This window comes from Bubalus bubalis, chromosome 3 (genome assembly GCF_019923935.1).
Source record: "Bubalus bubalis isolate 160015118507 breed Murrah chromosome 3, NDDB_SH_1, whole genome shotgun sequence".
In the NCBI taxonomy this organism is placed as follows: domain Eukaryota; kingdom Metazoa; phylum Chordata; class Mammalia; order Artiodactyla; family Bovidae; genus Bubalus; species Bubalus bubalis.
The window spans coordinates 17,586,963-17,605,737 of NC_059159.1; the positions used below are offsets into that span (position 1 = coordinate 17,586,963).

Sequence of the window (18,775 nt, forward strand, 5' to 3'; positions counted from 1 at the left end):
CATAATCATCCCTGACTCGAGGGGTTGAGAAAGTGCAGTCTGACCATGTGCCAGAAAGAGTAGGATGTGTGTGGTGTCGCCCCGGGCCCCACAGCTCCTGTGCTGAGTGCCACCACATCCTCTGTGTCTCCGCTAACATCAGCATGCTGTGCTTCATCATAGTTCCACGTGACCTTAGTTATTACTCTCTCCATTGCCTTCATTACTGCTTGACACATGATATGAATTTAAAAATATTTGTTAAATGAGTTAACGGAACAAGGCTCCAAGATTCAGTCCTCGGCCCTTTATTCTACTTCTACCATTTCTCCTTGAAGATTTCTTCCCTCTCATGGTTTCAGCATTACAAGATGTCCATACTCTCTGACTTCAGTCATGCATCTCCAACTACTGCCCTGATATGTCTACTTGACTTTAATGCGTAAATTTCAGTGTATTCCTTCAGTAAGTATTTATTGATCACTTTCTGATAAGGTGTCATATGAAGTGACATGGATACAGAGATAAATACAACAGTACTTGCCTTCAAAGAGCTAGCAGTCTGGTGTAATATAGGGAAGAATACTATGAATCCGTAATATATACACAGTACAAAATGCTATACCGAAGGAGAAGAGAGGCAAGTAACTTATGACAAGATGAAATTAGAACTTTGTGTTGTTGCAACCATTGAATCCATTGAGCAGATAAGATTACTAAATACTCTTCTGTGCTGGGTGCAGGGGGGTAACATGAATAAAGGTTTTATCCACCTCACAATCCAATGAGGAGACAGATGGCTAAGGATGAAAGGGTAGATGACTGACGGGTACAGGGGATGGTGCAAAGGAAAGCAGCAGAGGCATTCTTGCCCACGTGTATGCAGCAGATGTTTATTAGGCACCGGTGAAGCATCAGACCCTGAACACATAATGCTAAAGAAGACACTTCCTACCTTAAAGAATATACAGTGTGTGAGGGAGAAACTTACCATGTAGATTGTCACATGAGTTGACATTTTGCTTTTGGGTTTATTTTTGTTGATGAGTTTTTTGGGGGTTATTTATTTATTTATTTTTGCATCTTTGAGAGTGACTTTTGAGCATAGAAAAGACCATGTGTACCTAGTTAGAGGTCTAAAAAATTAACATTCAACATAATAAAATTATATAATTTAAAATCTAGTTTTTCAACACAAAAGAAAACTTAAACTTTAAAAAAATCCACTTATTTTATTCTATTTATAAGTCAAGTAAAGGGTAGCTCAAAAAGAGAGTTTTACAACTTCAGTTTCTTTAAATATTTTAAACTGTATTTAGACATTTAAAATGTTTTATTTTCTCTTTGAAGTACTTCAGTTGTTTAACAAAACATTCTAAGTTTCACAGTAAATCTATAATTACATTTATTTAATAAATTAAAATTAACAATATGGTGGCATAGTGGTAAAGAATCTGCCTACAAGTGCAGGAGAAGCTAGAGACATTGGTTCAATATCTGGGTTGGGAAGATCTCCTGAAGTGGGAAATGGCAACCTGCTCCAATATTCTTGCCTGGAAAATTCCATGGACAGAGGAGCTTGGCGGGCTACAGTCCATGGGGTTACAAAGAGTCAGACATGACTGAGCACGCACACACACACACACACACACACACACACAATAATATAATTATGGTGAATCTCAGATTACTATTTGCAAGGCTATTAAAGTTATACTTCACCTTCCAGCATTAAAGTTTATCAAAATTAATAATTTTGATAAATTATTAACTGCAATTTATCAACTGCATGTTTTAAATTGAACTAGCAAGGCTAATCTATTAATCTAATGTAGTAAATTTTCTTAATTGTCACAAATGCTTTAAAGACCACGTATTCACAGGTTGTCTTTAAACATAATATGAAAAAGATTAATATTGTAGGTTTAATTTACTTTGTTCCTATACCTAATTCTTAATCTTCTATAGTTAAAAGGTACCCAGTAAGGAATGTCATGCTACTACCAAGCAAAATCAGGAGAGTGGTGGTTACCATCTTGGTGCATTGAGGTTACTCATCAGTCAGATTGGACTGGAATGCAGGGTTTAATTCTTAGCGATGACACCAGTGGGCTACACTGAGCACTGGAATAGGAACCGCCAACATTTATAAAAACGGTGGTCTCAAGGCTTTGAGCGCTTATATTCAACTTAAAAAAGAATTAATTCTTCTATCTGGCTTGAAATTGCTACTTCCTTGCCAGGATATAACAGCCTCCTTCACTGCTTGCTTAATTTCCATTTATTTGGCTATCTTAAAATAATGCGCTGTCATCTTTTGTCTAGTTCTAATGATGCCTCTATCTGATATTTTATACCTAACTGGAATTCTTTTGTAGACACTTTGGCTGTTACAGTCAGATTTGAGCTGATAGAATTCTCTGCTTTCAACGTTATTCCTGTTGACAGGGCCACAGTTCCTACTACTAATAAAATGACATTCAGTTTTACCCTGCACATTCCTGTGGCTCCATTTAGCCCTTGAGTCACTGCACTGAAAGTCATGCCCCCGACAGAGAGAGGAGAGACCATTGTGATAAACTTGATGGATTTGTCAGTTGATTAATTCCAGTTTTTCCTGAGCACGCCCCAGTGTGACGCATCCAGCCCTTGGAGCTGAAAGTAGCCTTACCCTCCCCCATGGTCAGCTGTGATCCAGCTGTGATGTCCTGGGCAAGTCATTTAACTGCTTCAGGTCTCCATTTCCTCACTTTTAAATTTGTAAGAACTCTTGAATTTCTAAAGTTCTGTTATCTACTAAAGTCTAGTTTTGTGTAGTCAGAAATATTGGGTGGGACTTCCCTGGTGGCACAGTGGTTAAGAATCCACCTGCCAGCGCAGGAGACATGGGTTCAGTCCCCTAGTCTGGGAAGATCCCACATGCCACGGAGCAATTAAGCCCCTTTGTCACACAACTAAGCCTGCATGCTGCAACTGCTGAAGCCTGTCCACCACCCATCCTCTCTGGCTGCAGCTAGAGAAAGCCCTCACAAAGCAACAAAGACCCAGCGCAGCCGTAAATAAATAAAACTTTTTAAAAAGAATAGAAATATTGGGTGTTTTACTGTGTTTTGGGACGGGGCGGGGGGGGGGCATTGGTCAAGAATTAGCTAAATTTTATCTTCTTGGAAATTTTTGTAAGTTTTGAGGGCAGTGAGATAATCCATGGTTTTGCTTTTCTTCTAGATCTTTGATGATGCATACAAATCCCAGCTCAGTTGTGTGGTTGTGGATGACATTGAGAGACTGCTTGGTGAGTCATCACTTCTGCCATTGTACTATCCTTGCCACATTACAGCTAGTGTCTCACAAATTACAAGAGAAAATACAGGTGTTTATAATCCATAGGGCACTAGAAATAGCTTTATCTAATAAGGAAATATAACTTCTCTTATATCTGAAGTCACCAGTGGTATCAGTGGTAAATATGCCTTATGACATAACGATAAGGGTCCATGTCTCATATTTTGTATCTTCCACAAAGTTCCCTGACCATAATAAATGATTAGTAATTTTCGTTGATGGATATGTTTGCTATATTCTACCTCAGAGCTGCCTGTAACTCAGAGGTTCCATTTGCTAACTGGGTCAGAACTAAGGAAAGAAGAGCTTAGGGTTGGAGTGAAATCTACAAGTTAGCAGTAACACTTGGGGCAGAAGTTGTCTTTGTCTCAGTTTCCATTCAGATGAAGCAGAGACTGTATTCTCTTCCTTAGTTATCCCACAGAGTAAATGTAAAGACAGAAATGAGATAATGTTGTGAAAGTTAAAAACTTTCCAAAAGTTACAAGTGCTCTACAGTAATTTTTAAAAATACCTATTAAACATTTCCTATGTTTAAGTGCACTCCTATAGAATACAAAGATAAATAAAACAGTCCCAAGTGTATTCCACAAATAAATGCCAAAACAGTGTTGTTACTCTTATATTTTATTTCTTCACACAAACTTGATAAATCTGGGATAAATTCATTATAACAGTGGCTCAGGATGGTGGAACAAAATTGATTGAAATTGATCCCGCCTGGTAACTTAATAAATATCTGAAGATACTACCAACACCTGGTTAACTAACCCCCTTCTTCCTTAAGGGGTCTATAATGGTGTAGTAATGATTTCGTATTAACTGTTACTACATTTCCCCCATGATTTTGAGACTTATTTTATGTCCTCTATGATCTGTTTTTCTGTTTCCTGAGGCAGTGTTTGTTACAAAACAAAGTAAGTATATGTAAGAGGTCTTCTTAAATAGATAGTTTTATCTGGTGACCTGGGTTTTGGATCTGCAATTTTTTGATACATTTCATCTCAGTTTCTGGGATTATTTCTTTAAAAGCTTTTGGGCACATACTCATAGCTCTGCATAAATTCCTTTACCTAAACACAATTGAGATGTGTGGTCATAGCAACAGTACTATGTCAGGAATGTTTGCTCTCCGAGTATATTTTCACTTGTATGAATAGTTATTATCCGTTCATGTTGGTTCATTTATTTGGTAAGCATTTGCTGAGCCCTTACCACTGGGCTAGAATCATTAGGGCTTCAGAAAAACAGTAAGATGCTGTCATTATGACATACATCTGCAAAAATTAATATAAAGTAGAACGTGCCATGTGTTCTGGGTATTCAGAAAAGGGAAGATCACTTTTGACTTCAGAGGGCTGTTGCTGGAAGGCAGCTCTAAGCACAGGGCAAGGGTGCACACGCGTTATGCAGAGAAAGCAGAGGGGGTAACATTTGTGCGGAATCCTGAAGGATGAATAGGAGCTTAACAGAAAGCTCTTTGAGAAATTCACTGTACTTCACCATCTGTGGGCCAGTTTTCACGGCTTTACCATCATTTCAGTTGTGTCAAAGTACCTTACTTCCATTATTACTCCTTGTTACTTCCCCTTCTCTCCATTTTCTAGTATCTTGTTTTGTTGCCTTGTGTAGTCATCTGAATTGCCAAGGTTTGCAGTAGCTTCTTGGAAATGTTTAGTCAATAGACCTGGGGATTTTTTTTTCCCCTTTAAAAAAAACTGTCTCTGAATATCAAAGATGTCTACACAAGCACAAAATGGATATTTAGAAGCTTTTTTTGTTGTTATCGTTAGTTACACGACTTTTATTTAAGACTGTTTTTACTCTTGATGCAGAAAAATCTGTATATTTGGAATATGTGCATATGTATATCGAATCCCTAAACACAGCAATGTTTCTCTTCCAGATTATGTCCCTATTGGCCCTCGATTTTCTAATCTGGTACTACAGGCTCTTCTTGTGTTACTGAAAAAGGCGCCTCCACAGGTAAAAATAATATAAGGAACATTTTCACAGAGTTGTTCCAGTAAATTATACAATGATGCACTCTCTAAATAAGCAGATTATCAAAAACTTGTAAAATTCTCTTGTTGAAGGGATTTTGCAAGGTCATCCAGTCTGGCCTTCTGTCTTAAGGTAAATAATTTTCTTAATCACTTCTCTGAAGCAGAGAAGTTTTCCATTTTTTTCTGAAAATCTCAAAATTCCAGTTTCAGTTAGTATTCTGTTTTGTTCCTTTATAAGTTCACCACCACATTACACATCCCTTCCCACCCCTTCTCCCATGAGTGATATTAACACATGATATTAATGTAGAAGTGATTAAATATATGTTCCCATTTGTTCCATCTTTCATAGGTTTTTCTAAGAATTTGTATTTGGGGAAATTTATGTCCTGCAGGGAGTTTTGTTTTGTTTTTAGTTTTTACAGATGACTTTGCGTTTTTCTCACATCACGTGGCACTTTTGAAGGGTGAGTTTATAGCCAGGATCTTGGTTCCCGTGGTTCCATTTTTACTGATGTGGCTGTTGGAGACTGGTGATTTTGATAGCTTAACACATTTAAACTGACCTATGAGGGTTGGTTAAATATGTTAATTATGGAGAGGCTGCCAGAGCATGTTTGGCTATGACACAAGACATGAATTCTCTTGGTTGATTCTGCATGTTGTAATCTTGAAGAAATGCCAATCAAAGGCAGATACAAAGGGGTGAAGTACTAACTTAAAAAACTGTATGGGAATTCCATATTTGAAGTTAGAGACATAAAGTAAGTTGTATGGAAAATATTTAATGTTAAGCTGGTGAATCTGATATTTAAGTTAACAGTTAAAATTGTATGTATGTATGTGTTAGACCTAAAGGTAGAGGACTTATCTTGATTTTCTAGGGTTTATTTTTTTTCTTAGATTAGTGAAAAGGAATATAACCTACAACAATCTTGAAAACTTACTGCATATTTGCACTGTGAAGGATTTTTTACATCATTTTTCTGTAAACTGTTACTCCCAATAGTTGAAGTTTTAGGTTATATTAAAGCTGAAAATAGAGAAGTGAGTGTTTTTAGAAATAAATAGAACATATTAACAAATGACTTCCAAAATCTTGAATAAAGACTTAGGAGTAACGGTTTCTGTTTTATAAAAATGATTGTAAGACCTTTGAGGAAAGGAACATTATCTTATTACCATGATTAAAAAGTCAGGGGAATTCCCTGGATGTACAGTGGTTAGGACTTTGGTCTCTCACTGCACCATTTGACCCTTGGTCAGGAACTTAAAAAAAAAAAATCCCACAAGCCATGTGGCATGGCCAAGGAAAAAAAAAGTCAATAACAAGTGTTGGCATGCAGATGGAGAAATTGGATCCTTATACACTGCTGGTGGGAATAGGTAAACTGTGCAACCTTTGGGAAACAGTCTAGCACTCAAAAGGTTTAAGATAGGGTTACCACATGCCCTAGCAATTCTGTTTCTAGGTATATACCACACAGAAATGAAAATATATATCCACACAAGAACTTGTACATGAATGTTCATGGAAACATTATTCATAATAGCCAAAAAGTGCGAACAACCCAAATGTTCATCGAATAAGATACATGTGGTATATACATACAATGGAGGATTATTTGGCATTTTACAAAAATGCTGAGTACTTCCTATAACATGAATGAACCTTGAAAACATGATAAGCAGAAGAAGCCAGTCACAAAAGACTACATATTGTATGATTCCATTTATGTGAAATACCTAGAATTGGCAAGTTTATAGAGGCAGAAAACAGATCAGTGGTTGCCTAAGACTGGAGGAATGGGCGAGGAGAATGAGAGGTGACTGCTGGTGGACACTGGGTTTCTTTGGGGCCTGATGAATATGTTCTAAAACGGAGTCCAGCAGTAGTTGCATGTATCTGCCCAATAACTAACAGCCATTGAACTGTACAGTTTAAGTCAGTGAACTTCGTGTTAATAGGAGTTACATCTTAATAAAATGGTTACGATGGATAGTTTCAGAAGCTTAGATGAAGAAAGGAGGATTCTATGAAGAGCTGAATGTAAGTACATGGCCCAGCTTGGGAGAAATCTTAGAAACAGGAGTTGAATCATTAGAAAGGGATGTGGAACAAATTTCTGTAAGGATTGGAAAGGAAGAATACAGGAACATGTAAGAAGTAAAAGACAAATCTGGTCGCCTTAGTGATCGGAAGTGGCGGGGATTCTAATAAAATACCAGCCTGTCCTTAATCAGAATTGGGTGGCTCTGAGCTGGACTGCTAGATGACCTGCTGTGTAAGCGAATCAGTGGCAGAAGAAATGAATGCTTAAGATATTTCTAGTTGGCATATATTTAACAAAATAAAAATGTGGTTTCTCTGTACCATCTTACTTTTTAAATTAGTTTGTATCCTTTGAAGAAAATAAGGGAGAATTTTTCAAGGTGATCCAGTGTCAAGACTATTTGTCATTCTGAAGTAGAAGCCTTCACTTTGCCAAAGCATTATCATGTAGGCTTTTTTTTCAGCTGTTTGCAGTTAAATATTAAAAGTATATGAATCCCAATGTTGTAGGGATGCGTAGATTATTAGTAGAAAGCTATTATTTTATCACTGTCAAGGAAACAGAAAAGTTGTAGGCATTTTTCTTTAAAAAGAGGAACTGTACTTGCATACAATACAGTAATCATTATCAGTCACAGAATCTTTAATTTTGCATTTATTGTAATTCAGCTTTCACATAGAAAAATTGTGTGTGCATATGTGCACATGCTGAAATAAAAAGATCCCTTCAAGGGCACTATGTTGTTATGGATCAAGATATTCTCTTTTCTACTTCTCCCCATCCCCCATCTCCCCTCCCTCATTGTAAATTGGCTTATTAAAACTGGTTCACAAGCCCTCCTTTTTTCCTTTTGTGATTGCTTTGGTCTTGGATTTTCAGTGTAGGACTAAAAATTCAAGTCAGATTTCAGTTACTAGGATAATTTTCTTTGAATTTTAAATTTTTGTAAGTAAATGCATAGATTTTTAATGAACCCGGTATTCAGTGGATTTGCTTTCAATTTAGCTGGAGAGTTAATTTCATGATTGATTTATTAGCCCTTTGAAAGTATAAAAAGTGGTATCTGTAGTTCATGAAGACTGAAAAACATCATCACATTTTGTTTAGCATCTTTTTAAAACCAATTAAAAGCTTTTCTAAAATGGATTGAACAGGAGAAAATAAAACATGTTCCCGAGGTCTTTATTTCAATCAAGTTTCCCTGTGTTCTGCAGGAGAAGAGATCGAGGGGGGATAGAAAAATTGAAAAGGGCTGTCCCAGCAGGGAGCCACGCCGGAGAAAAGGGCTGCTCTGAGAACTCAGCAGCAGCAGCTAAGAAAGCTCCCAGCCTGCTTCATCTACATGCAGAGTCACACAAGGCACGGGGGTGCTCACCGTCACCACAGAGGTTTCACATGTGCTTCCCTGCTGATTCCTGTGAAAAGCTAACAATTGGCTTGGAGGGGAAAAGACCACTGCAGTTCACCCTCCCTGAGCTGGACGTACAATTTGTCCAGTGTTAGGAAATGTCCGGCTTAGCAGTGAGAGGCTCGAAGACACCCCTCCTTCCAGTAAGATTCCTAAAGCCGGCTCTTTTGCTCGATGACACTGGGGCTCTTTTCAAGTTTTGCAGATTTATGGAAGTCGAGGGGAATGTGCTTTTCAGGATCAGGAGAATGAAAGCCTTAGTCTCTTCCTGTCAAGAAAGAGGCAATAGTAAGGCAGTAAGGCCAGGTAAACCTTCTTGCAAACTGTAACACGAATGGCTTTGTTATTTTCCTCCTAGATCTCTTCTGGCACCTTCTTTTTTTTTTTTTCCTTCCGGGAGACAAAGTGCCTGAAAAGGAACTCCTCAGCTGTGAAATGACATGACTTCCTAGTTTCCTCAACAAGTGTGAGAGCAGTTAAGCCCATTAACCCGACTGCCTTAATGTTTACCTGACAGTTTTTGCAAATCAGTTTGGAAGACCTCATCCATATGTACCAGAGTAACCTTGTAACTTACAGAGAAACACTGCTTTTTCACTTCAGTGCTTCCCAGCCTTTTTCATATCACAGCATATAGAAAATAATAACATCTGATGATATAGTTGGGTAAGTGGATGAGGCCAGTCACAGCTGGCCAGAGGTGCATCCCCACCAGGTGCTAACCCCCTTCCCAAGGGCTGAATAGTGTTGATACCATAGAACACTTACAGTTTATTCACAGCATTCCAGCTGGCAGAATCTTTGGAAACTGTGAACTTTTACAAAAGAAGACCACTCCAAATTAATAGCAATATTACTGAAGTAGGACTCAAAAGACCTCACAGTTGTTAAGACTTTTAGCTAAAAAATAAAGTTGTTGAGAAAAATTCCTTCCTCACTGCTCTGGCACTTAGAAATATTAACCTGAGAAGAAAGAAGTAGGGCTTAGAGCTGGGAAGGGTGTAATATGTGAACCAATAAGACTCTTAGTAAATTCTTGATGGGAACTCAGGCAGACATGTTTGTTTCTCCATGGGTTTCATTAAAGGTCACCAATCTCTAGACAAGATTGCTTTTCCTGTAATCCTTATATGATCTCTCAGTGCAATCTTACTTCAGATATGTTATTAGGAAGTCTTGGCGATATTAAGCAACTCCTCAGGCTTTGGGTTGCTTTAGCGAAATAAGCAAATAATGGAAGAGACTCCGACTCATGCAGGCCTAAACACGAATATCTCTCTGTCTATCTGTTCAAAATTAACTCGGGCTAATGACTATAATATGACTCAATAAGATATATAACCACTTTAGGAAAGAGGTTTAGTCATTTTGCCAGACACATTAATTGTAATCACTGATGTGGTGACTTTTGCATTAGACTTCTTTATTGAAAAAAATCTGGGTGATGACTGACAGGTTAGTAGCCCAGTTTTCCCATTTGTTAAGTCAGTGATATTAGATGGCTACCATAGTTTATAAATAAATTCTCTAAAAGTATACTTTGCTTAGTAGATTATCTCAGAAAGTTCTGTGTAAGTTTTATATATATATAGACAGTTTTAAGTTCATCAAAATCAGTGAAAGAAGTTTGGTGAGTCCTTTTATAAAATATTGCTACAAATATCTGCTAAATAAAACCATGTTTTCTTTTTTTTGCTTTTTTTTGTATTTTATTTTTTAAATTAGTTTATTTATTTTAATTGGAGGCTAATTACTTTACAATATTGTGGTGGTTTTTGCCATACATTGACATGAATCAACCACAGTAAAACCATGTTTTCTAAATAGAGTTTTTGTTTTGTTTTTCAGTAGAGCACATCTATAATACATATTAATTGATACAAAAATTATAAGCTAGATATATACGTACACACACACCATTTATAGGTAACTCAAAATTCAATCTCTAAATTTTAGTCATCAAGAAATGCTAATGTTGTTTAGACAAAATGTTTTCTCATTGCCTTAAATATTGATATATTACTGTGACATGACATCAGCATTAGAGAAGTGTTGATTCTACCATCCTAGTGTTCCACGAGGCCATGAATCTAGTTATGAGTGTACTCTCTGCACAGCTTACTCACTGTATTGGACTTGGAGTCAGAAAACCTGAGTTTGAGATTTAGCACAGACACCTGGCCTTATAGTCTTCAACTAGCCCCTTAACATCCAGCGAACGTCGTGTAAGTTCTGTGTAAACCTGCAGGCTGCACAGACGTAAGATTAATGCCTTATTATGAAAAGCACAGAGTTACTGAGAAGTCGGAGTATAGTGTTGTCCACAGAGAATGTAATTTGTAAAGAATCAAATTTGTAAAGAATCTTATCCTTAAAAAAGGATCAGTGTTTCTCTTGAGTGATTTGAATGTTCCCATTGCTTGGAGCTCAGTGTTGACATCTAAGATTCTGTTTCTTCCTGTTTTCTTACTGTTTTCAAGTTCTTGGAGGTTTAGTATTTTATTAAGGCTGTTGTTTAGAACTGGAAATACATCTGCCAGTTATTGTTTTAAGAAAAGAGGTGCCTTTAGATAGTCCACAGAACTTTTTAGCATGTAAGTTAGGAAAAATACAGAGTGTAACTGCTGTATATGGCACATTTCCACGGAAAGTGAGTTCAGCATTCCAAGTTGGAATGCCCAGGTTCAAATTCCTTCACTAGCAATACTGGCGGAGAAGGCGATGGCACCCCACTCCAGTACTCTTGCCTGGAAAATCCCAGGGACGGAGGAGCCTCGTAGGCTGCAGTCCATGGGGTCACTACGAGTCGGACATGATTGAGCGACTTTACTTTCACTTTTCACTTTCATGCACTGGAGAAGGAAATGGCAACCCACTCCAGTGTTCTTGCCTGGAGAATCCCAGGGACGGAGGAGCCTGGTGGGCTGCCATCTATGGGGTCACACAGAGTCGGACATGACTGAAGCGACTTAGTAGCAGTAGCCGCAGCAATACTGTCAAAAGAAATAGAGACACTACTTCCCCATCTCCCATTTGCTGAAATTCAGAAGCTTCCTGAGTCCTAAGACAAATAGTTTGGTCTGGGGATTGGAGATCCCTATTATAAAAGGGAGAATGAAGTAGAAACGGGAATTTCGGAGTTCTGCAGCATGAGGAGTAGAGAGAGGGTCAGGGCTTCTGGTGGATTGTGGGGTCTTGAGGACACTGCCCATTACATTAATCCTTGGCCTCCAGGGACTGCCCTCCTACTGCCTTTTTCCCTACAGCTGCTTGTGACTAAAGTTCCCCTTTTTTCCTTCTAATCCAAGTGGAACAGAATAGCGCTTCACAGCTTCTCTCGTACATTCCTGTCCCCAAAGCAAATACACAGGCCTTTGGAGATTCCTTGGGGTTTATACTATTATGGCATAACAGCTATTGGGTAAGAAGAACCGCTAAGGAGGACCTTACAAAGGTCTATCAATATTCCTGATAGTTATTAGAATATAGGTGGAACAAGGCCTTGATCTTTTTAAGTCACAACTTGGTCTGTAACCATTTTTCATCTTGACAGTCCTGCCTACCTCTCACACTGGGGAATGGCAAGACTGCTTTTCACAGGGAAAGCTCCAGACTTATCTGTGGGGACCCACGCTTCCTCCTTCCCTTCCTCCCGCCCTCTCTCCTTCCCTTCCTCTCTTCCTTCCTCTCTTCTCTCTCTTTCCAGACCTATTTAGGCTATATAGATAATACTATTTGTTGAATGGACATCTTGAAGCTGGAGGGTCTTAACTACACATATTAATAGAACTGGCATTGGCATTGTAAATAAGAGCTCAGGAGTTAGAAAGCTTGAGTTTGAATCCAGTCACTTAATTTCTGAGCCTCAATTTTCTCACTGTAAGTCGGGAACAGTGATAATATTTAATATTTAAGTCTTAAGAATTAAATAAGATAAATGTTGATTATAATTCTTTGTAAACTACAAATCACAACTCAGTTTAGTATTCACTTTGAAGAAAACTCTGACTCTTGTCTTTCCTCATACACAAAAATAGATAAAACCAACAGAGTAACTAATCCATATCAAAGGAGCTAGGCTCCACATAGCCAGAAGCCAGCCCTATAGACACGTCAGCAGGAACGACACCTTCCTTGGCCTCTACCTGCCAGTCATCACGCTTCCACAGACCCTGCCAGGGCCAGCCCTGGAGCAAGTGGAAGAGGGTGCCGGTTCCCCGAGAAAGGAGTAATCATGGGGAGGGAGGACAGGGAGGAACACCAGCCAGAGCAGGGAGATGAGAAGCTGGGTGGCTGGCTGCTGGTGACCCCCAGTATCTGTATAAACTGGGCCAGGGTCAGAAACTGCCTGCCTAACGATCACATCACCTTCCACTTAATCCTCAGTTATTCTCTAGGTGTGATTTCAGCTATAAAGAAAAAAGGCCTGGAGGGAATATGCCAGAATTGATTGTCTTTATGGCCACCAAACTTTTTGAAAGAAAAGTTTGCGCTCAGCCTCCCAATATTTTAATGCATTTATTATTCTTCAATTGATGTTCATTTTAAAATGCACAAAAGAATGTTTTTAAAAGAGTGAAATGAAAAACAAAAGTAAAAAGGAAGTTCTGTTTCTCTGTCTTAAAGATAACTGTTCTTATCTTAGATGGTGGATTATGGGTGGGTTTTTCTGCTTTATTATTTCTTGTATTTTATACATTTTCTACAGTAAGCATTTATTACTTTATAATCAGGAAAAAGAAAAACTTAATGTGTATACAGTCGTATTCACTTTTAACTCAACAGTATAACTACCAAAGTTCCAATCCTTTGCAGCTGATTTGCTGCTTGACTAATAGTAACAGTCAGACACGGCTGAGCAAGTGAACTGATGCATATGGCTGAGTGTCTTCCCTGTTCACTGGAAACTGTCGTAACATTTTTTGTTAACTGTCTATACCCCAATACAAAATAAGAAGTTAAAAAAGTCAAATGACTTTTTTAAATTAAATTTTCTCCTGATGTATAAGTTCTACTGGCAAATGTCATCTCTACAGGTAATAAAGCCTTATGACATTTATTAAATCAATTTTTCCCTTTATGTCCATCCTTTTCTTTGACTTGACATTCTTTTAGTATTAATTATTGGTAAAGCTTTAAAAAATATAATAATTACTAATGAATTCTGAAACAAGCAAAAACAGTCACAGGGCTTCCCTGGTGGCTCAGTGGTAAAGGATCCACCTGACAGTGATGGAGACATGGGTTCAATTCCTGACTCCGAAAGATCCTGCACGCTGAGGAGCGACTAAGCCTGTACGCCACAGCTGTTGAGCCTGTGCTCTAGAGCCTTTGCTTTGCAACAAGAGAAACTACAGCAATGAAAAGTCCGCACACCACAGTAGAGAGTAACCTCCACTCTCTGCAACTAGAGAAAAGCCCAGGCACCAATAAAGACCCAGCACAGCCAAAAAAAAAAAAAAAAAAAAAACCCACAGAGGTAGAAATTAAATGAGAAGGAAGAGGAAAAGTAACCTGATTAGAGCACAGGGGACATTTTAGGGCTCCTTAAGGTAAAAGCAGAGGGAGGGAGGGAAAGTCTACTGTAGGTGCCAGGTGGAGGAGTCTGGACTCACTGATGAATCAGTGATCATTTTAGTTAAGTTTCTAATGAAAGCACCTACAAAACTGTACTGTTTGGCACTGAGAATACTGTGGCATGGTCATACATCTTTATTTTCTTAAATTTATTTAACCTTTTCTCCTTAGAGGTCATAATTCATAATTTCTAGGTGGTATACCTATCTAACTCGTCATTAAGAAATCAGCCACTGCTCAAAGAATTTTAATATTACACAAATAAAAATGGATGGCAAAGCATAGTGGGAATATCCATGAGGCCTGAACTCTAGTTTTAGCTCCCTCCCTGGATGTAAAAGCTTACCCCAGTTTCTCACCTACAAAATAGCCAGGAGAGGAGAGAGGGAAGGAGGGAACTTAGATAAGCTTTCAGAGCTGCTCTGAGGATAGTCTGATGATTCCATGTCTTTTTCACAAACTGGTACTAAAATATTCTTTAATATCTCAAAGTGGTCTGCTCTTGCCTTTAGTAATTATTTTAAATTATTTGGGGTGAAGTTGCATATTTCATAGTCAGTGTGCATCATGAATTCCCCTCCCTGCTGTCCTCTTTCCTACTGGCAGCACCAGGAGGATGGTTCCAAAGCCAGCAGACTAAGAATTTGCTTCAGGGTAAAAATCTAATGGAGAGTTAAGTGTAGTTGTCTGCCTCATTGTAGCTTGATTTATTTGAAACATCCTTCCTTTGGTATTCAACTGAAACATTTAACTACCAGAAAAAGAAGTTACAGACGTTTGAGCATCGAGAAATCAAATACATGCAGGATATGCAAAGAGGCCCCATTCCTCTCATTTCACTGTCCAGACTCTTGGTCGTTTTTAATAGTAGTCAGATTTTTCCCTGGATTTGGGGAAACCAATAGGAGATGCGTAACAATACTTATCTTGCCAGCTTAAAGTAATGGCTTCTAATGAATCTTTTCTCCGTGAGAGTAGTCTGTATTATGAATAGTTACAACTTAACTTTTGACAGTCAATTGACTAGCTAAAAGAAAGTGGTCTGACATCCTTTGCATCTACTTATACTGTAAATGAAGCATACATGCCATTCATTCTAGATTCTTTTCTTTAAAACTTGTTGACATAGTATTCAACACTTGGGACTCAGCGATAGAGACACTGTAACTGTAGATACTTATTTTCCTGTTGAACATTCCATATAGTGTGTGACAGAAGAGAAAATGTAACGAAGAAGTGGGGGAGTGATCTGTGGCCTACACTGAAATCACCATTCATTCAACACAAATGTATTTAACGGGTCACCATGTTCAAGGCACTGTGCTAGCCCTGGACCCATCAATAAAACCAGACAGACACAAGTCCTGTCCTCACAAGGGAGGACCACCAATAAGTAGAATAAATGAGTTAAGTATATAGTATGTTAAAAGGTGATCCCTACTGTTGGGGGAGGCGGATAGAGCCTGAGAAGGGGAGATGAAAAAGGGTCTTATGGGAAAGGTGGGCCTTATGGGAAAGGTGACACTCAAGCAGAGCTCTGACTCTGAGGCAGGGAACCACGTGGCTGTATCAGGGAAGAGCATTCTAGGCAGAGGGAACATGGGAGTGTCTTCCGTGCACCAGGCATGCTGTGCTCAGAACCGCAAGGACGGAGATGAATCAAGCATGGCCCTGCCCCCAGGGAGTCGACAGGCTAGAAACAAGATTCAGGCTTGCAAATAAATGTAGTGGTAAAGTTGTACAAGCTCTATGGTAGGTGGAATTTTTTTATTTTAATCTGCATTGAACTAAATTAAAATATGAGTTGTTACTCACATTTCAAGAAGGAAACTAGTATATGGGATGAACTGAAACACCTCTTACCGGGAAAGCTTCGCAGCCTCTGCCCTGAGCTGATTTCTCCTCGGAGTCACTGCCTCTCATCAAGGTGCCTGACTCTTGCCCGCTGCCATAGCTACTTCTGAGGGGTATTTGATCTTTAGCTTCAGGCCTCGTCTGGGCCTCGCTGTCACCCTAGTTAAGCTGAAGATTGGCGCACCCATCTCCCCTGAAGAGAGTGCATCTTGGCCCTCTGGGAGAGTGCTCTCTCTCGGAATCTTTTGTGGCCAGTGCCCTGCCTGCCTTGTTAGAAAGAGGAATTCTCAGGTGCCCAGTGCTCGTCCACCTGACCTGAGGTCGCAGATTCCTGACATCCCAATCCCAGGCAGACCATCTCACTGCCTTCCCTTCCTGCCTCCCCTGACAGTGATGGCAGAGGTCCCCCTTCCCCAAGTATCCTTCACCTCCTGCTCTACTCTGACAGGTAGAAATAGGATTTTTAATCCCATTTTTATGGTTGAGGAGGAGACAGATGCTGAGAAGTTCAGTAATCTAACCCACATCACCCAGCTATGAAGGACGGAGCCTGTACTTGTTCCATGGCACCAAGCCCCTACCTCTCAGGGAACTTGCCTCTCCTTCCTTGCTTTCTGCCCACCCCGGGCTTGCATTTAAAAGGGAGGCACGTGTGTGCATCACTGATGAAAAGGTGCAGATCCTCCCTGGGCGCACATGCTCCGAGACCTTATTTCAGAGATGCCTCTCTCATAGCAGCCTCCTCACAGGCCACTGGACCGCCCGGCATGAAACTGCTAGGATCGTCTTTCTCTCCATCACAGTTCTTCCTCCTCCAGCACCTTCTTTAGTTTCTTGTTGCTTTTTATACTAAACTAACTTCCTTGATTTAGCGTTCAGAGTCGTCCTTTTTTTTTAGGCTACCTACTCCCCTCCGCTCTAAGAAGACTCTGTTTTCAGCCCTTGGTGCTCTAGTTCAGCTGCCTCCACCACCCACGGGGAATTAGGGGACTCATTCCTTCTCCTCCAGGGCCTCCTCTTCACCAGCATCTCTGTGATACTTGAGGAATCTTCCCAGAAGACCCTCTGCCAGTGAAGCTGTGCCCCTGTGCTGTATCCCCGCAGCCGTTATTCGTGTTTGCTGGTGTGTTCCTTGGTCTCTGAATATTTACTCACTCTCCCCAGCTGGATCGTACTCACTTTGGAGGCACAAACCAAATCTCATAATGCCATACATACTTGAACAGAGTCAATTCGTGCTCATGATCTGATCAGCTAATCTATTTTATCTTTTACTTCCTGGGCTTATAAATTCCAAATTCAGAGAAACTTCACTTTTATTTACAAAAGCTTCAAATTCTAACAACGAGAAAATAAAGTTTAAGGCCCCCGACACACACACTTCTTAATCCATTTCAGGGTTTCCAATTGTTCCCAGTTCATTCTTCTTACCCAGGGTGTATTGCCCTTGCTCAGCACTGAATGATAGGGAAAGAATTGGCCTTTCTTTACTGCATAACTGACTTTACTTTTGTGAGCAGGTTAAAATCAGCCCTTCCATTTCACTGCAGTATTATATTGGTGGCATTTTTATTTAAGGGAGGAAAAAAAAAAAAGCTTTCTTCCACTTGAACTTTTGTTACAAATCAGTTTATTGGGGCCAATCAATGGGCAGGACCTATGAAAGGGTGTGGATTATCTGGTTAGTCCTTTGTGTGGCAAAAGGCTTAGATACTGCTTAGTACTTGGCTCATTCTTCATCATGTAAAGAAGTGTTTTTTTGAAGGATCAACACCTGACTGAGCCCTGCCTTTTTCATGGTAATGTTTTCACCTGAGTTGCTTCTTATAGTAGTAAGAATTAGTTAACTAATACTTATTTAACCTTGGAACAATGTTTATCATAATCCGATTGGCAGATAGTCATTTTATTTAGGCCTTTTCTTTATTGCATCAGAACTGGAAAATCTCAGGAAAGAGTATTCTGGGAACAGTTTTTTCCCAAGTAAGTTATCTCTCTGCCTCTTTTTTTCCCATCAAGGGGCATGTTTTGGCACTATAGATTCAGACTGGTAGCCACACATGAACAAGTTGGATTTCTCTTTCTGGGTTGAGCTCTACTTCTGTTTTTAAAGCCAGCTTTCCCACCTCATGCTGCTGGCAACTTTTTCTCCAGAATGTTCTCCAGTGTGATTTAGGATATTAAATATATTCAGAGCTGGTTTTTCATGATAAAGCTGCCTCATGAGTACTACCACTAATTAATATACAAAATGACCCAGCACAATTTAATTATTTGGTAATGTTTTTCGGTGTTTTCTTGAAGATGATGCTTACAAGTTGAGGCCCGAACTTGCCTGGGTCATGACCTCTCTGCAGTGTTTGCAGTCTTGTTAAACAAGAAGAAAAGCAAAACATAAATTAGCGTCTCCATTATAAGTTGCTCCACATTTCCCAGTCTTTCAACACTCTGAAGTGCATAGTCACTGGTAACGTAAGACAGAGTTTCACTAGGAAAATGGCCATTCCAGCTTTTAGAATGGTTAGCAAGCCGTTCTTTGAGGGCCAGTGTTGTCC

The 18,775-nt window shown here is 39.4% G+C and overlaps 1 protein-coding gene across 2 annotated transcripts in view; it reads left to right on the forward strand.

Annotated features, from left to right (window-relative positions):
* NSF (N-ethylmaleimide sensitive factor, vesicle fusing ATPase) overlaps positions 1–18,775 on the forward strand; it is a 148,389-nt gene that overhangs the window by 118,665 nt on the left and 10,949 nt on the right. The window contains exons 16-18 of one of the 2 annotated variants that reach the window (XM_044938865.1): positions 3,205–3,271; positions 5,228–5,307; positions 8,596–10,485. In XM_044938865.1, the coding sequence (XP_044794800.1) occupies positions 3,205–3,271; positions 5,228–5,307; positions 8,596–8,676 (228 nt within the window). In that variant the 3' untranslated portion in view covers positions 8,677–10,485. Of the gene's footprint in view, positions 1–3,204; positions 3,272–5,227; positions 5,308–8,595; positions 10,486–18,775 lie in introns of those variants that run through there. The other variant, XM_025279914.2, reaches the window with a different exon arrangement.